This window comes from Galeopterus variegatus, unplaced genomic scaffold, assembly GCF_000696425.1.
Source record: "Galeopterus variegatus unplaced genomic scaffold, G_variegatus-3.0.2 Scaffold2526, whole genome shotgun sequence".
In the NCBI taxonomy this organism is placed as follows: Eukaryota; Metazoa; Chordata; class Mammalia; order Dermoptera; family Cynocephalidae; genus Galeopterus; species Galeopterus variegatus.
Window position 1 is genome coordinate 141702 of NW_007728637.1, and position 15190 is coordinate 156891.

Consider the following 15190-nt stretch of genomic DNA (forward strand, 5'->3'; position numbering starts at 1 on the left):
CGCAGGGAGCTGCCTGGCCCCAGCGGAGGCCCCTCCTCTGCGCCCCCGGCCTTCCAGCGTTAACCCCGACGCGCCGTGGTCGCGCTGCCCGCCCCGCAGTCCTCCCGCAGGGCCACAGCGACATCTTGCGGCCGACGGGTATTTTCGACACGTGGCCTGCGGAGGGCCCGGGCGCTTCTGCCCGCGACCCCGCTCTTTCCCGCCTCGGCGCTTCGGGGCGGACCGGGGGCGCGGCTAGTCCTCCCCGCGGGGCCCGTCCCGGCTCCTCCAGAGGGGCCGCGCCCCTCCCGAGTTCCGGCCCCGGACGGCTCCTGCTCACTGCGCCTGCGCAGCACTGCACCCTACACTAGCCTGTGCGAACTTGCCTCTGCCAAGAAACGTGTCCCTCGCGCCGCGCCGTCTGTTTCCAGGACAACCCCTGCGTCTCCTAGCAACCACGTGCGCGGCCTGGGCGCCCCCCCCTCCCCCCGAGCCCACAGCCCTACCATGGCGGCCGCGAACCCGAGCGTCTTCCTGCTCATGGTCAATGGGCAGGTGGAGAGCGCCCAGGTGAGCGGCCGCGGAGCCCGGAGAGCCAGGTCCTCGCTCCCAGCCCCGCGGCCAGGCGGGGGAGGGGAACCGGCGCTGGAGGGGCTCGGCGCGCGGTTGCTGGGAGCCCTGAGCCCCGCTGTGCGGGGAGGGAGCAACCTCGAGAGCTGAGCCGGTACCCGGGTCACGCCGGCCAAGCCTGTGGTCCCTGGTCGGATCGTGTCCACTCAGTTGAGTCACGGCGGAGCCTCCCGGCGTGTAACGGGAGGAGCCGAGGCTCGGCCGGCACACGGGGCCTAGTCCTCGGTGGGCGAGTCTGGGGCTCTAAAGCCGCGGATGCTTGAACGTCGTTCAAACTGGGATGCTTTGGTCTGATCCACGATCGTGGTGGCCTGGAATGATCCAGGAAGGGTGTGTCTGTCAAACCAAAGGGACGCTACTGTCCCCCACCCTACGCTTTATAAGCACCATTTATCATAAATAAATGTAATCGGGCGTTCGTCACGTACTCGCTGTGTGCCCAACTCAGTGCACGGCAATGCTCACTTAGTCCTCACAACAACCCTGGGGGGTAATTTCACTAACCTCCCCATTTTACAGCTGAGAAAACTTATCTGGTGTCAAAGCTCTACTCACTGTCCTACCAAGCTGTTGGAGATGGTGTTTGTTATTATAATATTGTTGTGAAGATTGATTGAGATGGTTTAGGTAGAGCTCTGCCAGGACCTGACGCTGAGTAGGTGTCTTCTGCCTTCCTGTTTTCATCAGGGATGCTCCACCCTGTCCCCCCCTCCGCCTTGACCTAGTGCCCACGGCTTCCCCTTCTCTCCTGTCCTGCCCCGTTAGAGTCTCTCAGCTGGGCTGGGTCACATGTGTCTGTGCTCTCAGCACCCCCACCCCCACTGGACGTCCCCCTCTGCTCTGGGCCCCCTCCCTCTTTTCAGGCCCTCAGCTCCAGCCATGCACATACTGTGTCCAGATGGCTTCCTGGGTTCCCAGACCCTTCACTTGAGCACCTTCCCTTAGATCTTGTCTGCGCCTACCCCTGTGCCAGGCACTGGGGACACAGAAGGCATCAAACATGTTCCCTCTTCACATTCTAGTGGGGCTGACAGACATTGACACAGGCCATCAGTGCATTGATGGAGCGAAACACAAGGGCTGAAGGAGCCAAGAGGTGGCCCTTGAACCAGCCTGGGAGTTAGAGCAGGCTCCCTGAGGGGTAAGTTTCAAATAATGAGTTTCCCAGATGAAGGAGTGGGAAGGGCATATCACAGAGAAGACGAGCCTGAGCAAAGGCCAGGGGCAGTAGCAGCCTGGGACTCTCCCTTGGACTCCCACATCTGGGTCCCCAGCCTCTCAGCTGAACTCCATGTGCACATCCCCAGCTGTCTTTAGACCCTGCTCCAGGTACCTCGTTTTAAAGTTCCCATTGGTTGTACCTGCCCAGCATGCGCACTGGCCTCAGCCTGAGGCCCAGTAAACAGGACCCACATGTGCTTTTTCCGCAGTTTCCAGAATATGATGACCTCTACTGCAAGTACTGCTTTGTGTACGGCCAGGACTGGGCCCCCACAGCGGTAAGCTGGACTCTTGGGCTTCCCTTACTATGGCCTTCATTACTGTTTGGATTTCTGAAGGTGCCCATCACACCCTTCTTCTCCCTGCTCAGAACCAGTTGAGAGGTAGACACCAAATTCAGAGAGGACCCAAACTTGAGTTTGTTCCTGGCAAAGGTGGAACAGAGAACACAGCCACCACGGGGCTCCCTGCTGCATCCGCCAAGCCTGCACTCGCTCACATACCCCATCCTGTGAGCTTGCAGGTGGCTGCAAAGAGGAATGCATGGGCAGTGCAGGCAGGTCAGCCCCAGAGAGCCTGGGAGAGGCTGAGCAGTAGACAGCTGACCAGTCCCCTCACCATCTGGCCTCTTCTCAGCTGGTGGCATGGTCTCTGGGGAGTCAGAAGACAGAACAGGAGCTCCCCTTCCAAGACTTTCCAAGGGGCAGTCTGTCTCCACCAGGAGAGACACTGTGTGAAGACCTTGGCCAGCCCCACACTTCACTGTTTGCAAAGGGGTTGTTTAATGTGCACAGCAGTTTAAGAAACGGAGGCCTGACCTATCTAACCTCTCTGAGCCTGTTTGCTCATCGGTGCAACTGAGATGGTGATACTTATTTTCCATTCATCTGTTCACTGAGTACTACTTACTGAGGCTTTTCTGGGTGCTGAGGACGCAGTGGTGACCACAGCCAGGCTTCCTGGACTGCGCATCCATGCGGGGAGACTGAATAAACAGTGTGTATTCTAGTGTGTTAGTGAGTAAGAAGTGCCGGAGGGCAGAAGTGCGGAGGAAGCAGGAGGTTAAGAAAGACAGGAGGACAGATAGAAGGGAGGCCGAGATCTAGATAAGGTGGCCAGGGAAGGCCTCACTGAGAAGGTAACTTGTGAGTAAAGACCTGAAGGAAGTGAGAGGACAAGCCATGTGGAAATCTGTGGAAGAACTTTCCAGCCAGGAGGAGCAGTGAGTGCAAAGGCCCCGAGGCAGGAGTTTGCCTGGCACGTCTGAGGACCAGCAAGGGAGCTAGTGTGGCCAGTGAAATGACTGAGCCAAGAGGAGAGTGGCTGGAGACAAAGCAGCGGGAGTATTCGGGGGTCGGGCAGACCCTGTAGGGCTTGGAAGAGCAGAGTAAGGACCGTGACCTTTACTCACAGGGAGATGGGACTCCATCAGAGAGTTCTGAACAGAGACAAAAGTGATCTGACTTAATTTTTTAAAAGATCCCTCTGGCTTCCATACTAAGAACAGACTGCAGAGCAAGGGCAAGAGCAGGGAAACCAGTTGGCTGTGACAGTAACACAGATGAGAGGATGGTGGCAGCAGCGGCGGGGGAGGGGTGGCTGAATTTTAGGTATACTTTGAAGATAGTGATGTCAGGTATGAGAGAAAAAGGGTTGAGAATAACACCCATGTTTTTAGCCTGAGCACTTGGAAGCAGAGAGTTGCCTTTCAGAGAGAAGACTATGGATAGAGCAGATTTGGGAGAACCTTCTAGAGCCGGGTGTGTGTTAAGGTTGAGATGCCCACTAGACTTCCAAGTGGAGAGGTGAGGTCGGTAGGAGATGGGCGATGCTGATCCGAGTTCAGAGGTGAGGACCAGGCTGGAGACATCCTGTAATGCGGGAGCCCCAAATCTGAGAGGGCACTCCCATAGTGTTTACCTATTCCGAAGAAATCACCTGGAGGTCCAGCACGTAGAGACATTGGTTTATTAGACTTTCGAGAGGCACCGATGGCAGCCAGTCAGTAAGAAGGCCATGCCACCGCGGAGCGCACGCAGCAGTTACATAGTGAACAGATCAAAGTAAGACTGTAAGTCCCTTCCACGTGCAGGCCCTCAGCCAGCTGGTGTGAGCCACTTTCACATGCTTAGTGTCCTGCTTCTTCCAGCATCCTACTTATCTAAAGAGGACGTGGCTTTGGATAACCGCCTTGGCCAGGGGCAGCCCCCACCAAGGAGGGGAGCGGGGACCCGGTGTGAGCCACTTTCACATGCTTAGTGTCCTGCTTCTTCCAGCATCCTACTTATCTAAAGAGAACGTGGCTTTGGATAACCGCCTTGGCCAGGGGCAGCCCCCACCAAGGAGGGGAGCGGGGACCTCTGGTGTGCAAGGGAGGGGGCGGTGGGCTATGTCCAGCATTTACCCTACGTATACATTTGGGAACCGTCAACATGGAGACCACATTGAAAGCCATGAGACCAGTGAGCTCACCAAGCACAGGTAAAGGAGTGGGCCAGAGATGAGCCTCAGGACACCCCAGCACTCAGAAGGGACCTGTAGGAGACAAAGAACAGGAGCCACCTTGGGGGGCAGAAAGACCCAGAGACATGTGGTATCCCAGAAACCAAGGGAAGCAAGTGTATCTGGAAGCAGATCACATTCCAGAAGTGACCAGCTGTGTTGAATGCTGCTGATGGGTCAAGTAAAGTGAGGCAGACAAATGACCTTTGGATATAGCAATGTCGAGGTCACTGGTATTACTTTAAAAAAAACCCTTTGGTAGAACGGTGGTGCCAGGACTCAGGTTGGAGTGGGTTCACGAAAGAACAGCAGAGGAGGGACTGGAGCTGGTGAGTGGGACAGCTCTTTTAAGGAGTTTTGCTGTACAGCGGAGCAAAGAATGGGTTGGTAGGTGGAGGAAGTAGAGCCAAGAGAGGGTTATTTGTGCTACAGAAAATAACACGCACAGTACTGCAATGCCGATGGGGCTGATCTGGGCGAGGCTGGGGATGCACGAGAGAGGGGGCAAACACTGCCGGTGCCCTTTCCTTCAGCGAGGCGAGAGCAGACACCACCTGGTGCCCGGTAGAGGGGCCGGCATCCCGCCTCATGCTCTGATGAGGCACTGCGCTAAGTAGCAGACCTGAGAGGTGCTCTGTTATCTCTTTGTTTGGAAGTTAGTGTCTTGGTAGAAGACAGCTGAGAAGACAGCCCTCCCAGCCGCCCCCCCGCCTGAGGTGAGGGGAGGGGATGTGGCAACCTGGAGCACAGACACCAGCTGTCCCTGTCATTGTTCCCACAGGGTCTGGAGGAGGGGATCTCACAGATCACATCCAAGAGCCAAGATGTGCGGCAATTGCTGGTGTGGAACTTCCCCATCGATGTCACCTTTAAAAGCACCAACCCCTATGGCTGTGAGTTTGCAGGGGCCGTGCAAGGAGGAGGGGCCAGAGCTTTCACGCGGTGCCCCGAGGACAGCCACTGCCTCATCCTGTCCACCACTGTCCACATTCAGATCATCACTGCATGTCATCTGGGCTCCTGCACCAGCCTTTGACCTACTCTCTCGCCCCCTGCCCATTTCCTTCCACTTCGTCCTCATCCCCGCTCCACCCCAGTTCATCTTCTACATGCCGTGCACTTGACCTTCTGGAAGTTCAGAGTGGATCAGATCCATCTTTGCTAGTTACCGTGTCTGTGCAGAGCAGACTCCTGAGCTTGGCGTGCAGCGCTGCAGCAACCTGGCCTGGAGATCTGATCCCTGTGTCTCTCAGCTTCCCATCCTGTGTGTTCCCCAGCCAGACCCTAACACTTGCTCCTCTTGTGCTGTTCCCTCGAGTTCCCTCTTCTGGGCCTTTGTTCAGCTGTTCCCTCTGCCTAGACCCTTCCTGCATCGTACTTCTCACCTCCTTCCCAGTGACCTTCTTTGCTTACGGTATTTACTTCCTACCTGTCTGTAGTCACTGGCCATTCTCTCAGTGCCTCCCGTGTGCACAGCCTGGGGGCTGTGACTACTTTCCCGTGGGGCTTGTCCAAGCTTCCTAATCCTGTCTGGTAGATAGAATGTCTCTCCATTTCCTTCCCCACGTTAGGAAACTGATTCAAAACAGTGACAACGCTTGCCTTATGCTTACATCTAGTAGCTGAGTATGGGTTTGAATTCAGGTCCGTCTGACTTCATAGTCCATGCCTTCCTACTGCACGTGGCCTGGGCCTAGGCTTATCAGGGTGCAGAGGGTCTGAAGCCGGGGCTGCCTGGTTGTCCTCCTGGGTAGGGACTTCCATCCTGCTGTCATCATACATGAGTAAGAAAGCTTTTTTTTTTTTTTTTTTAAAGATGGCTGGTAAGGGGATCTTAACCCTTGGCTTGGTGTCGTCAGCACCATGCTCTCCTGAGTTAGCTAACCGGCCATCCCTACATAGGGATCTGAATGCGCAGCCTGGGTTTTATCAGCACCACAGTCTCCTGAGTGAGCGACGAGCCAGCCCTGAGTAAGAAAGCTTTGATAGACTTCCTCCAACAGTGCACTAGGTAATGCTGAGGACAGCTAGGAGAAGGGAGTAAAACACTAAAGCAAAACCAAAAAACAACTACTTGAAGGCATCAGAGAGCTAGCAAAGGAGTGGAAATTTACCAGTCCATGATCCAGGAGAAAAACAAATCCAGAGATGTGACCCAAGTCACATCTCCCCTGGAAGTGTTTGCCGATGCCAACAGAGGTGACTGAGAGGCTGATCATGACCTCTGACAGCTTCTCTAGGCTCAGGGCACAAAAACCGATGTCCAGAGCTCTCCAAGGGGCTATGGGGAAGGGCCTCAGGTGAATCTCTGCAACTTGGGTTCAGACCTCAAAGAGAGATATGGCAGTAAGAGAGATATGGACGCAGCCCAGCCTCTGATCATCCTCAGCCCCCTGGTTTGTGGATTAAGTTCCAAGATTATTACGGCCAAGACACCTGGCAAAAGTAAATAAGAAACCTCTTTGGAGAATATCTCAAGTTATTTCTTTTTTTTTTCCAATATAATGTCTGACATATAATAAAATAAATAGAGGCACACAGGAATCAAGACCACATGAATGTTAAACAGCAAAAATAAGACAGCAGAGATAAACGGAATCTCCAGATACTGAAATTGTTAGCTATATTCTTACCATGATCTAAAGAGAGAATACACAATATTGAGAATTATGGCAAAGAACTAGAAAGTCTGACATTTTTAAAAGATTCTAATAGAAATTCAGAATTGAAAAATATGATGAGAGAGTAGGTGACACAGAGAATATAGGAAGCACACTTAAGATCTGGGAGTTTCATTATGTGTAAATTTTATCTCGAACTGTGAACAAATATTGCATTCTAGTCAAAGACGTGCATATGAAGTATTGTAGGGAACATGCAGAGGTGTCTGCAACTTACCTGAAGCACCTCACAGCAAGCAGTGGGGACCTGCAGGCCTGGGAGGCAGTGAGGCAGGTGCAGTCAGCAGCTCGTGGGAGAGTCCAGTGGTGAGAAATCAAGGACTCGCTGGAAAATTCTTTCAACTTTTCTGGGGAAGTAAAGTATTTTCTTTGACCATAATGAAATTAAGCTAGGGATTAATTTTTAAAAAGGGGGGGGGGGTAATAAGAAAATCTCTTTATGTTGGGAAGATAAGAAAATGACTTCTAGGGCCGGCCAGTCGGCTCAGTGGGGTAGAGCGTGCTGCCAACACCAAGGTCAAGGGTTTGGATCCCCAGGCCATCCAGCCATCAAAAAACAAACAAAAAACCCCCTAAGTGTCAGAGAAGAAATAATAATGGAAACTAGGAAATATTTTCAATTTAATGATGATGAAAATACTCAGCTATTTACACTTGTAGGGGGCAGTTAAAATCACGGTAAGAGGGAAATTTTGTCATTTTAAATGCATGTGTTAAAGAAGATAGGCTGAAAACTTAGTGATCTAAGCCTCCATCTTAATAAATTAGTAAAAGAGAAAAAAAGAAGAAAAGAAGTTAGTAAAATAGCAAATTAAACCAGGAGAAAGTAGAAGAATAAGAAAAAGCAGAAATTAAACAGAAAGCACATTTACAATAGAGGAGATAAAAAAAGACAAAAGTTGGTTGTTTTTTTTTTTTTGTCTTTTTCCGTGTCCGGCAATGGTTCGCAACCCTCAGTGTCGCCCCCGTACCGGACTGGGACCGGCAACGGGATTGCAACCCTCGGTGTTGCCCCCGCGCCTCGCTCAGCCAGTGAGCAGGAACCGGTCTGTATGTGGGATCTGAACCCTTGACGGGAGCGCCGCCGCGCTTCCCAAGCGGCGCACTAGCGCAGTGCGCCACCGGGCCGGCCCCAAAAGTTGGTTTTTAAAATTGAAAAGTCTATATTGAGATTGATCAAAAAGAAAAGAGAGAAGACAGAAATGGCAGGAATGAAAAAGGGGGCATCGTTACAGATCTCGCAGACAGTCAAAAGACGAGATATTAAGAACAACTATTTGCTAATACATTTGATAATTTAGATGAAATGGTCAAATTCCTGGAAAAATACAACTATCAAAACTGACACAAGAAGAAAGAGAACCTGAGTAGTCGTATATCTATTAAATTGAATCTGTAATTTAAACTTTTCTCTCAAAGAAAACTCCAGGTTCAAACGTCTTCATCGGTGAATTCCTCCAGATATTTAAGGAAGAAAGAACATCAGGCTTACACAAACTCTTAGAGAAAATAGAAAAGATTAAACATTCTCCAACTTATTTTTTTAGGTCAGCATAATTTTGATTTTCAAAGTCTGCTGAGGACATTAAAAAGAAACCCACCCGGCCAGCCACCAAAAAAAAAAAAAAAAGAAGAAAGAAAAACTCACTCATGAACATGGTTGCAAAAATCCCAAACAAAATATTCATAAACTGAATCTAGCAAGATATAAAAACGAAATTATAATATAGCATGTTCCTGCACATTAGACTGTGCTGTAAAGAAAACAAAAAATTTTAAATACATGTGAGAAGGATTTAGTTCCAAAATACAAAACTTGTTTAACATCTAAAAGCAACCAATGTGATTCACCACATTAAAAAGAAGAAAAGTCATGATCATTGCCATAAATGAAGAAAACGTGATAAAATTTAATATCCATCCGAGATAAAAACTTGGTGAGGGCCAGCCTGTGGTTCACTCGGGAGAGTGCGGTGCTGATAACACCAAGGCCATGGATTCGGATCCTATATAGGGATGGCCGGTTAGCTCACTTGGCAGAGCGTGGTGCTGACAACACCAAGTCAAGGGTTACAATCCCCGTACGGCTCATCTTTTTTATAAAAAAAACCCAAAAAACATATAGGAATATAAGTTTCTCCTTATATAGGAATAGAAGGAAACTTCTTTAATCTGTTCAAGATTATCCATAAAAAGCTGTACCAGAGTGCTCAGAGCCTCCCAGCTCAACAGCCTGTTTGTCCATAAGCACTAGAATGCACAGTTATTGTGCTGTATTCTGATGGTAGATTATTATACAGCATTGAAAATGAACATACTCCTGTACATGAGACCATCTGAGTGAATCTCACAAACATCAAGTTGAATTAAAGAGGCTCGGTTCAAAAACGTACACACTGTACGATTCCTTTTATGTGAAGTTCAAAAAATGGGTATAACTAAAGTACCATGTTTGGGACGCATTTTTTGATGGAGAAGTCTTAAAGAAAAGTAGAGGCCTCCATAAAATTCAGAGTACTGTTACCTTTGGTGGTGGTAGTGACTGAAAGGGTACAAACCTCTCCCTAACAGTTCTTGAGCACTTATTATGCGTCAGGCACTGTTCCGAGTGTTTTAGAGACAGGGAAACTGAGTGGCAGAGAGGCTGGGTAACTTGCTCGAGGTCATTCAGCAGTGACCGCAGGATCAGAGCCTGGCAGGCAGGTCCTCCCTGCTCCTCCATGCCTCACCTGTCACCTGGGGCAACGGTCTCTCCCCTACACTGAGAAACTAACTGGGTGAAAGCACCTAATATGCCTTGATATTAACAGGAAATAGGTGTAATTGTTAATATTTTAAAGGATGATGCCTGGAAGATCTTTGCTTTCTCTCTGACATCTCTCAAACACCCCCAAAATGAGAGCCCGTGCATGCCATGCACACTTAGTGTGACCGCCTCCATCAGAAAGGAAGCTCCCAGAGAGCGGGAGTGTGGGCCATTTGCTCTGATGGTAGCTGAGGCCCAATGCCTAGAACAGGGCCTCTGGAGACACTTCCTGTGTCCATCAGGTGACAGAGTTGGGACAGCGTGTTGGCCCTGTCTCCCCAGATGTGAGAGGGGGTGTAGAGAGTGCCTTCCCAGGGCATCTGCAGAGGCACAGTACCAGGTGGACAGAAGCCCTTGGTGCAGTCAGGGTTCCACGTCCACTCCTGCCCTCTGGAGCCCGCTACCCCCAGGGCTTTGAGCACCATCCTGGGACTCTTCTGGAATGCCCCATTCTCTGCCCTGCATGATCCCCGTTTTTCCCCACATGTCAACCCCGTCTTGTCCTTTCCAAGGGCCACAGATCGTGCTCAGTGTTTATGGACTGGACATGTTTGGAAACGACGTGGTCCGAGGCTACGGAGCAGTGCATGTGCCCTTCTCACCCGGCCGGTAGGTCCTCACTCTGGCCTGTCCTATGCTAGGCCATGCTGGCCTTGGTACTGGGCACCGTTGGCAGCTCTTGTCCTAGGACAGGAATCACCTCCTCTTCCATCTTGGTCTCAGGCTGGGAACACTCTGGGGTCCCCAGAGGCCTGGGCAGCTCAATATGGAGGCTGGGGTGCAGACCAGATCTAGGAATGACCCACGTGGGTGGGTGGTGAGGCTCATGCTGCTGGCCAAGCACCAGGTGGATCGGGAGGGCATGGGTCCCTGAAAAGAAAAGGCCCTCTGCAAGGCTTGGTCTCGGCCTGTGACATCCCCTGCTGTCTCTGAGCACTCAGCACCCTGCCAGGCACAGCTGATGCTCAGGAGCGCAGGGTGGGTCTGTTGGCATCGACCCTGACCCAGCCCACGCTGCAGCCATGCCGCCCTGACCCACAAGTGTTCCTGCTCATTGCTCTTTGGAGGCTCAGAAAGGCGCATCACTTTTTTGTCACTTGGCACATATGTCTGTGAAAACATTTGTTTCAGGCACAAAAGGACCATCCCTATGTTTGTCCCAGAATCTACGTCTAAACTGCAGAAGTTTACGAGGTGAGTTTTCTGTCCGTAACCCCAGCCCCTCCTGATCTATGATGAATGGATGTCACATTCCACCCTATCTTCAAGCTGCTCCAGTTACTGGGGACAAATGGAAACGGGTCCCATGGGGTTGCAGAAGGTCACTGAGCTCCCTTCCACCTTCTAGCAGCATAAGACCATGCAGCTTTACTGTACCATGTTACGTCTGTCAATGGGAAAATGCTCATGGCATAATGTGACATTAAAAGGTAGGATACAAGAGGATACAGCAGCATGAGCCAACACCTTAAAACAGTGATAATGACAATGGGTAGCTTTTTTCAGGAAGTTGCTAACTGCCTTTACATTGTGGGAGCCTTTGGGAGCAGGTGATGTTTGAGCAGAGGTAAGCAGCCAGCATGGGAAGACCTGGGGGAAGAACATTCTAGGTACAGGGAGCAATAGCACGTGCCAGGCCTGAGGAAGGCGTGAGCTTAGCACGTTAGGAGCAGCCAGGAGGTCAGTGTGGCTGGTGAGTGGTGAGCAAGGGGGATGTGGCGGGGAGAAGTCAGGGAGGCAGGCGGGGCCAGACACAGATCCTGGAGGAAGCCCCTGTGGGAAGGCCTCTTACCCTGTGCTACATTTGAGTAGGGGCTTGGAGGGCCTGCGGGCCCTGGCTGACCGACTTAAGGCTGGCGATGGAAGTGTCTGTCAACTTGGCTGCAAGCCACCGCTGCTCCCCAGAGGGTCAGAGGGGACAAGGAGCAGGTGGAGGACCTTCTGGGTTCACAGGCGGCAGTCAGCGAGCACTCCCTGCAGGCTTGGCTAGAGCCCTCCTAGTGGACGGACAACGTCAGGCCTCAGGGCTGAGACAGCCTCGCTGAGCTCTGTGGCCATGGAGGGGTGGACAGCAGTTTCTCCACTGGCCTTGGCCCGGGAATGTGGGGCCACTGCTCCTAGCAGCCCCCCGGGAGACCACCATGTGGGAAGGAGCTTCTTAGACAAATGCCCTGGGCCAGTGTCACCTGGGTGGTCAGGGAGGAATGGGATAGTGTGTGTCTATGGACTGGGGGCAGGTTAGGTGCTTTGAGAGTCCACACCGCCACCCTGGCCAGGTGGTGCACACTGCTCCATGTCCCACAGCTCCAGGCGACCACTCGCTGAGGAGAGGGTTCTGTGCTCAAGGAGCAAGGCCTTGCAGCCTGCAGAGTGCCTGAGGGATAGCAGCTGGGGCGGGGGCCACCTCCAGCCCTCTAGAGGGGCTCTCAACTGGGCAGGGCCTTTTTTCATCCTACCGCAGCCCCTGCAACCTAGTCTTCACATAATAACAAAAATGGTATACCCAAAAGACAATTTAGGCCATGCCCTTCCCCTGCTAGAAACAGCCCAGGCACATCCCTTGGCATTTAGGGTTAATTTCGACCAGAAAGCTACAAGGCCCCAGGCTGTGGGCCCTGCTGACTTCACGGCCTCTCTCCTGCCTGCTTCCATTTGCCCTGTTCCTCACCTGCCTTGGTCTCTCCAGCCCACTGGGTCCTTCCCTGCCTGCGGCCCTTGCCCCGGATATCCACCCCAGTCAGATGAGCAGACACCCTTGTGGGCCCCAGGAGAGAATCAGAAATGCAAGGAGGATGGCAGCTCTGTGCATTAGCACTTAGGGCCTGTGGGCATGGTGGGGACTGCTTCCTGGGCCTCAGTCCTTACACGTGGCCACCTGGGAGGTGGGTGCAGTTAGGGCCTTGGTACACGGATGGAGAAATTGAGGCACAGAGAGGGTGGACCCGCCCATCCAGTCCCCATCTGGAATGCACAGCTCCTGGCCAGAGCCCTGGGTCCCCTTCCTCGGGCCAGGAGTCAGCACGCAGTGCTCCCTCACTGTCGTCTCCAGCAGGAGCCCCTCCCCTCCCCGTGACTCCTGTCAGTCAGGGGAGAGATGCTGGGCAGCGGGGGTGGGGCGTTGCCTTGTCAGGGTTACCTGCAGCCCTTATCTGTGCCCCCCGCGCTGGGAGCCACTGTGGGCCGGGCCGTCCTGGGGGTTGTGTTTTCATGGGAGCTGTCCCTGCCCAGCAGAGGCGACAAGTTCTTCCTGGCACCCTGGGGATGAAGCCCGCGACTGCGGGGACCTGCCCAGCCGGGAACAGTGCACCTTGTTGTCTCAGGCTTGAGTGGGTGTGTCGGAGGCGTGGCCTGCACACCCGGGCCTGGGGCTCCCCTGGGACCCTACTGAGCCCCACGGTGCCCACAGCAGGGCTGACCGTGGAGTCAGATGGCCCAGGGCCAGACCTACCCAGGAAGGGCAGTGTTTTCACGGCAGCTGACAGACTGCCCTCACCCCACAGCCCCCCGAGGTAGGCGCCATCATTATCCTCATCGCACAGTTGACAAGTGGAGATTCAGAGATGAGAAGTGACTTGTCGTGGACCCCACACTACTAAGAGGCAAAGCTCGGAGCCCAGATCTGGCCTCTTTGCCCACCCCATGGACTCTGGGGTGGGGCTGTCCTTCCTGGGGAGGCTGGGGGGTCAGTGTCCCCTCCTGCCATTCCCCCACCTCATCTGCTGTCACCTTTCTGGGATTCCCAGCTGGGTTCAGGCTGTATCGCCACCCCAACCCCAAATCTCCCTTATCTTTCATCCCCTGCGAGTCCAACCCATGAGAGACTGGGAGGGAGAGCTTGCCACTCCAGCTGAGGAGTGGGCTGCGGAGCACTTGAGGCCCCGCAGAACCCCGCCAGGCCTTCACTGGCCACCAGACCCAGACAAGGGATGACACTACTCTGGTGCCTGGCTTTGCCCTTCTGATGGGCACAGGGCAGGCAGGCCCCTGGGGGAGGGGTTGGAGAAGGGATGCTGGTTTCTGAAACAAGGAGAGTCCACATCCAGTGTCTGAGGCCAGGAATACCCAGGCAGGGCCCTGCTCACCCATGTTCTCCTGTGTTCCCAGCTGGTTCATGGGACGGCGGCCCGAGTACACAGATCCCAAGGTGGTGGCTCAGGGTGAAGGCCGGGAAGGTAAAGCTTGATGCTCCCCAATGCCATCCCCACCCCACAAGCAGGTTGGAGCTTGGGGAGGGACTAGGTGGGCCTCCAGGGAACAGATGGGGACCTCTGGGGCACCTGGGAACCACTACTGCAGGAGCCGGCCCAAGAATTTTCCTGGAGCACGTCACAGATGAAGGCCTGGTCAGAGCACAGAAGGTTACCATGTCTGTTCCCACTGGAGCCCTTTACCTCCCAGTGAGGGACATGGGCCGGTCGTCCCCACTTTACAGAAGAGAAGGCTGAGGCTGTCTCAAAGCAGCCTACGTGTGTGTCTGCCCCAGCCCAGCCAATCCTATCCTTCTGTCTCCAGTGACCCGTGTCCGCTCTCAGGGCTTTGTCACCCTCCTCTTCAACGTGGTGACCAAGGACATGAGGAAGCTGGGCTACGACACTGGGCCTGCAGACACACAGGGAATCTTGGGACCCAGCCTGCCCCAGGGCATCCCCCGGTGAAGGCATCAGCCTCTGGGAAAGGCTCTTTTGGAGTTGGCCACTGACCCATCAGCCCAAAGTGCAGCCTGGTGGTGGAAGCAGGGGCAGGGGCGCTGCGGGGGACAGTTTTATATAATAAAGTGTCATGTTTTCAGAGCCCTGGCCTGGGGCTGCCTTCTTTCCTCTTTAGCACGTCTCCCATGGGAGCAGGCCACGGGGGCTGGGTGCACCGTCCCTCCTCCCCAACCCTGCAGAGTACTGTGCAGGGGTGGAAGCTGCCAGGAGACCACACACTGGGATGGCCAACTAGGACATGAGCTTTGACATAACCCTGGTTGTGCCACTAACAGCTGTGTGGTCTTTTCTGCACCTCAACACACTCACCCCTAAAGTGAGCACATCACCCGGAGGCTTTGGAGTGAAGTAGAATCACTCGCCTGGCCCTGGTAGCGCTAATGTGTTCCATGACTGCCAGCCTTCCCTGGCAAGGAGAGGATTCTGTTAGTGAGAGCTGGATGGCGAGGTGCCCTGGGGACACAGACTCCCAGCCTGGTCTCTGCCTGCCTCCTCTTGCAGCCCAAGGATGGGGGCTGGAAACTTTCCAGAGGTGGGTGGCAACACTGGACCCCAGCTTTCTGGCAAGCTCCTCGGCCCAACACCCTGGCATCGCAGCTGGTCCCAGGCCACTCTGGGATCTGAGCCCTCAGCACACAAGTCCCTGCGGCACTACTGCAGGT

The 15190-nt window shown here is 53.6% G+C and overlaps 1 protein-coding gene across 2 annotated transcripts; it reads left to right on the plus strand.

Moving 5' to 3' along the window:
• The first annotated feature begins 324 nt into the window (after window positions 1-324).
• On the plus strand, window positions 325-14615 carry B9D1 (B9 protein domain 1). 2 transcript variants are annotated; one of them, XM_008582153.1, is made up of 7 exons: window positions 325-549; window positions 2040-2108; window positions 5114-5225; window positions 10332-10428; window positions 10951-11013; window positions 13924-13991; window positions 14332-14615. In XM_008582153.1, the coding sequence occupies exons 1-7, from the start codon at window positions 487-489 to the stop codon at window positions 14472-14474; spliced, it is 615 nt and encodes a 204-aa protein (XP_008580375.1). In that variant the 5' UTR covers window positions 325-486; the 3' UTR covers window positions 14475-14615. The 2 variants fall into 2 exon arrangements, with proteins under 2 accessions (XP_008580375.1, XP_008580374.1); XM_008582152.1 differs by having other exon boundaries at window positions 14116-14424.
• The last annotated feature ends 575 nt before the right edge of the window (window positions 14616-15190 follow it).

What these genes read in the sequence shown, in the direction of transcription:
- B9D1 (XM_008582152.1), top strand. Translation starts at nt 487, where the DNA reads ATGGCGGCCGCGAACCCGAGCGTCTTCCTGCTCATGGTCAATGGGCAG. An exon ending in GGCAGGTGGAGAGCGCCCAG is followed by an intron (nt 550 to 2,039) that starts GTGAGCGGCCGC and finishes CTTTTTCCGCAG; the next exon opens with TTTCCAGAATATGATGACCT. An exon ending in GTGCCCTTCTCACCCGGCCG is followed by an intron (nt 10,429 to 10,950) that starts GTAGGTCCTCAC and finishes CATTTGTTTCAG; the next exon opens with GCACAAAAGGACCATCCCTA.